At 37.6% G+C, this 6,225-nt stretch overlaps 1 protein-coding gene across 1 annotated transcript; it reads left to right on the top strand.

The window, feature by feature from the left end:
• Positions 1 to 4,106: 4,106 nt before the first annotated feature.
• On the top strand, positions 4,107 to 4,833 carry LOC308497243 (endoplasmic reticulum membrane protein complex subunit 7-like; the record flags this gene model as incomplete). The annotated part of the gene is given in 2 exon segments (XM_081047692.1): positions 4,107 to 4,181; positions 4,183 to 4,833. Coding segments are annotated over 2 exon segments (726 nt in total).
• Positions 4,834 to 6,225: the final 1,392 nt, after the last annotated feature.

The following is a 6,225-nucleotide window of genomic DNA, read 5'->3' on the forward strand; positions in this document are numbered from 1 at the left end:
ACTAATCCCAGCTTCTTTATCACTATAGATATTTTGTTGCCACTACCACCATCACCAACTTCCATTGAGCAGTGCAGAAACAACATATTCATAAATGGCTATCTTTGTTTAAATCTCCATTCATATCATGGATTTTGTTATGACATTGCACGTGCAGACATTGCAAGAAATTAAATCATAGGGATAAGTAATTTTATATCATTTTTATTTTTGATTTGTACTGGTTAAGAGCACTGGCTTTTGAATTAGAAATACCTGGGTTCCAACCCTAGATCTGTATACTTATTGTATATTTTGGGTAAATTACTCAATTTCTTTAAATTGAGTTTTCCCATCTGTGAAAATAGGGATAAGTATTATTTACCTCATTGTTGAGTAATGTTATCATGAGAATGAAATTTAAAAATCTGTAAAGTGCATAGTGGCACATATTAATAACTCAGTAAGCTCTGAGCTTCTATTTCTTAAGTGAAACCTCATGAGGATTTGGAAAGTGCCTAATTTCATCATGAAGACATTTACAAAACGATCATAAAATGCCTCACCAGGTGTCTAATATCACCCCTTATAAAACTGTCATGATTAAAAAGCAACACACAGACTGCATCAATTCTATGGAGATTTTCCATGTGGAATTCAGAGACCAGCAAGACTGTACCTTGGGTGCAGGTATCGTGTCTTGTTTTCCACTTTATCCCTACACACTGCCACACCTCGTAGAGGGCATGACTAAAATCAGAAATTGAACAAATTTTATTGAATTAGACAATGTTTCTTCTGATCTTGTCCTCAAATTCTAGTTGTGTCCTATATATTTTTCAGCTTCCAAAGCCCTGTGCAACAAAACACTCCCAGTCAAAATCCCAGTAGGCTTTTTCTTTTTCCTTTTTAGAAATTGAGAAGCTGATTCTAAAATTAATATGTAAATTCAAATGATGAAGAATACCCAAGGCAATCTTGAAGAACAAAGTTGGAGGACTTTCACTGTCAGACACTAGGACTTATATTATAAAGCTATAATAATTAAGACAATGTACAATTAATACATATAGACAAACCACCATATAAAATAGAATAAAGAATCCAGAAAAAGATCCATACATATACAGTTACCTGAGTTATGACAAAGGTGATATTGTAGGCCAGTAGGGAAAGAATTGGTGTTAGGTCAGTAGATATGTATATGGAAAAAAATATGTCTTAACCCTTACCTCACACCTTACACAAAAATAAGTTCCAGATAGATTGCATGTGAAAGGTAAAATTACTACAGAGCTTTCAGAAGGAAGGAACATTAGAGTAAGCAAAGATGCTTAACTACAACACAAATAGAACTAGCTACAAAAGAAAAAAATGACAACTAGGTCTATATTAAGACTTCTGTTACTCAAAAGACACCCTTAAGAGAATGAAAAGGAAAACCAGATACTGGGAGAAGATATACCAATACATATAATAACAAAAGACTCGTTCATAACACATAAAACTACTACAAATCAAGAAAAGGACAGAAATACCAATAGGAAAATGGACAAAAGACTTGAACTGACTTTCACAAAAGGTGATGTGAAAATGGCCAATAAACCAATGAAAAGATGTTCAACTTCTTTGGACAATAGGGAAATGCAAACTAAAACCCCATTGGTTCTACCAAACATTAAAGAATTCATACAATGAGATACTACCTCACCCCAGCCAAAATGGCTGTCATCAATAAATCAACAAACAAGTGCTGGCGCGGATGTGGAGAAAAGGGAACGCTTGTGCACTGTTAGTGGGATTGCAGATTGGTGCAGCCCCTATGGAAAACAGTATGGAGGTATCTCAGAAATCTGAAAATGGAACTACCCTATGATTCCACTCCTAGGCATCTATCAGGAGAAATCCAAAATTCCAATTCAAAAATCTGTATGCACTCCTATGTTTATTGCAGCACTATACACAATAGCCAAGACATGGAAACAACCGAAATGCCCATCGGTAGATGACTGGATTAAGAAACTGTGGTACATTTATACAATGGAGTATTACGCAGCCATAAAGAAAAAAGAAATCTTACCATTTGCAGCAACATGGATGGATCTAAAGAACATTATGTTAAGTGAAATAAGTCAGAAAGAGAAAGACAAGTACCATATGATCTCACTTACATGTGGAATCTAAAGAAAAGAATAAGTGAATGAACTAATCATAAACAGTTTTGGGGACAAAGAGGAAAAACTGAGGGTTGTTACACGGGCGGGGGGAGGTGGGGATAAGGGGAAAGGTGAGGGGATTAGAAAACAGTCGGTAACCACAAAATGGCCTCAGGGTTTTTGAAAAATAATTTGGGGAACGTAATCAATAATGTTGTAAAGATCTTGTAGGGTATCTGATGGACATGTGTCCCATTTGGGAGACCACCTCAGGGAAGATGTAGATGCTTGATCAATGTACTGCACACCTGAAGCTGAACAATAATGAATGCCAACTATAATTTTATATATATAATGTGATGGCTCAGTGCGATGTCGGAGGGATAGTGGATGGGGGGATGGGGGGAGGGGTGTCCACAGTGTGAGGGATATAAATGATGAACGTCTAAGTATTACCTTGTCTTGTGCACCTGAAACTAATAAAAAAAAAGAATTCATACAATTATTTTTAAACTTTTCTAACAATATAGAAGAAGAGGAAACACGAGCTCATTCTATAATACTAGTATTACCCTGATAATAAAGGCATACAAAGATACCAAAAAGAAAACTACAGATCAATATTTCCTATAAGTATTTCAAAAATCTTCAACAAAATACTAGCAAATCAAATCCAACAGCATATTAAAAGGATTACACACTATGACAATGTAGGAAATATCACAGAATGCAAGGGTGGTTCAACATAAGAAAATCAATGTAATATACCACATTGATAAGATGAAGGTAAAATATTATGTGATCATCTCAATCGATACAGAAAAGGCATTGACAAAATATAAAACCCTTTCATGATAAAAAAAAACACTCAGAAAACTAGGAGTAGAAGGGAAATTCCTCAACATGATAAAAGGTATTTATGAAGAATATATTGCGAATATCATACTCAGTGTAATAAGACTGAAAACGTTTCCCCTAAGATCAGTAATAAGATAAGGAAACACGTTTTAACTATTACTATTCAACAATGTGCTGGATGTTCTAACAAGATCAGTTAGGTAAGGAAAAGACATAAAGGCATCCAAATTGGAAAGGAAGAAGTAAAACTATATATTCACAATGACATGATCCTATATATAGGAAATCTCAAAGACTTTACCATAAAAAAAATCTATAAGAGCTAATAAACGAATTCCAGTAAAGTTGCAAAGTGCAAGATCAACACACACACATACACATGATTGTGTTTTAATACACCAGCAATGAACAACTCAAAAAGGAAATTAAGAAAACAATTTCATTTTCAAGAGCATCCAAAGTAATACAGTACCTGTAATAAATTTAACCAAGGAGGTGAAAGACTTGTACACTAAAAACTACAGAACATTGCTAAAGAAATTAAAGAAGGTCTAAATAAATGGAAGTTCATCCTATGTTCATTGAACGGAAGACTTAATAGTGCTAAGATGGCAATACTAACCAAAGCAATCTATAAACTCAGTGTGATTTCTATTGACATTCCAATGACAATTTTTACAGAAATGAAAAAGCCAATTCTCAAACTCATAAGGATTTCAAAGGGCCCTTAAGAGCCAAAATATATTGAAAATAAACAAACAATAAAAACCCCTAACGTTGAGGGACTCACACTTCCAAATTTTAAAACTTACTACAAAGTTATAGTAACCAACAGAGTGTGGTACTGATATAAGATTAGACATGTAGACCAATGTAATAGAATCAAAATTGCAGAAATAAACCCATACATCTATGGTCAATTGATTTTCAACGAGGGTACTAAGATCATTCAAAAGAGAAAGGATACTCTCTTCACCAAATGGTGCTGACATAACCAGATACCCATGCAAAGGAATGACGTTGGACCCTTACTTCACACCATATATAAAAACTAATTAGGGGAGACGGGGAGGGCTTCCGGAGCTTCAGGCCGGTCCACGGAGAGCTGCTGTCATGGCGGCTACTCTGTGGGGCTTCTTCTCCGCCCTCCTGCTGCTGTTAGCAGGGGATGCCCAGAGCTCGGAGGTGCCCCGGGGCTTCTGCCGAGGGCTCGGGAGGGATTGGGGTGGGCCTAGGAGATCGCTTCAAGATCGAAGGGCGTGCGATTGTCCCAGGGGTGAAGCCCCAGGACTGGATCTCGGTGGCCCGAGTGCTGGTAGACGGAGAAGAGCACGTCGGCTTCCTTAAGACAGATGGGAGTTTTGTGGTCCATGATATACCTTCTGGATTATATGTAGTGGAAGTTATATCTCCTGCTTACAGGTTTGATCCGGTCCGAGTGGATATTACTTCAAAAGGAAAAATGAGAACAAGATACGTGAATTATATCAAAACATCAGAAGTGGTCAGACTGCCCTATCCTCTCCAAATGAAATCTTCAGGTCCACCTTCTTACTTTATTACAAGGGAATCATGGGGTTGGACAGACTTTCTGATGAACCCAATGGTTATGATGATGGTTCTTCCGTTGTTGATATTTGTGCTTCTGCCAAAAGTGGTCAACACAAGTGATCCTGACATGAGGAATGAGATGGAGCAGTCAATGCACATGCTGAATTCCAACCATGAATTGCCTGATGTTTCTGAGTTCATGACAAGACTCTTCTCTTCAAAATCATCTGGCAAGTCTAGCGGCGGCAGCAGTAAAACAGGCAAAAGTGGGGCTGGCAAAAGGAGGTAGTTGGGTGGTCTGGAGCTGGCATTTGCACAGACACGGCAACACTGGGTGGCATCCAAGTCTTGAGGGAAAACCGTGTGAAGCAACTACTGTAAACTTGAGTCATCCTTAAAGTTGATCTCTTACAACCGTTGTGTGTGATAACTTTAGTACATGTTCTGTACTTGGTACACAAGAAAACCCAGCTTTCATCCTTTGTCTGTATGAGGTCAATATTGATGTCACTGAATCAATTACAGTGTCCCATAGCAAATGACATTAATAAGTTATATGAAGTACTATACATTGTGTATATTAAAATGTCTTAATCCAAAAAAATTAATTAAAAATAGATCAATAATTTAAATATAAAAACTAAAATCATAAAACTCTTGGGGCAGCCGGTTGTCCAGTGGTTAGAGCACAGTGCTCCTAACACCAAGGTCACCAGTTCGATTCCCACATGGGCTAGTGAGCTGCACCCTTCACAACTAGATTGAAAACAACGACGTGACATGGAGCTTATAGGTCCTGAAAAAACACACTGTTCCCCAATATTGCCCAATAAAACTTTAAAAAAATAAATAAATGAAATCATAAAACTCTTAGAAAACATAGTTGTCAATCTCCATGGCCTTAGACTTGGCAATACATTCTTTGATGTGACATGAAAAGCACAAGCAACAACAACAAATAGATAAATTGAACTTCAAAATTAAAAACACATGTACTGGGCCAGCCCGGTGGCTCAGGCAGTTAGAGCTCCATGCTCCTAACTCCAAAGGCTGCCGGTTCAGTTCCCACATGGGCCAGTGGGCTCTCAACCACAAGGTTTCCAGTTCAATTCCTTGAGTCCAACAAAGGATGGTGGGCTCCGCCCCCTGCAACTAAGATTGAACACGGCACCTGGAGCTGAGCTGCCTCCCGGATAGCTCAGTTGGTTGGAGCACGGGTTCTCAACCACAAGGTTGCCAGTTCCACTCCCGCAAGGGATGGTGGGCTGTGCCCCCTGCAACTAGCAACGGCAACTGGACCTGGAGCTGAGCTGCGCCCTCCACAACTAAGACTGAAAGAACATCAACTTGAAGCTAAACGGCACCCTCCACAACTAAGATTGAAAGGACAACAACTTGACTTGGAAGAAAGGCCTGGAAGTACACACTGTTCCCCAATGAAGTCCTGTTCCCCTTCCCCAATAAAATCTTAAAAAAAAAAAAAAAAAAAGCTGAAAAAAAACCCACATATACTAATGTCCAAAAACATTATCAAGAAACTAAAAAAAAAAAAAAAATATATATATATATATATATATATATATATATATATATATATAAAGGAGAAATATTCTGATAAGAGTCTAGTATCCAGGATATTTTAAGAACTCTTACAACTGAACAACAAAAAGACAAACAACCC

This window comes from Rhinolophus hipposideros (genome assembly GCF_964194185.1).
Source record: "Rhinolophus hipposideros genome assembly, chromosome: 1".
NCBI classification, from domain to species: domain Eukaryota; kingdom Metazoa; phylum Chordata; class Mammalia; order Chiroptera; family Rhinolophidae; genus Rhinolophus; species Rhinolophus hipposideros.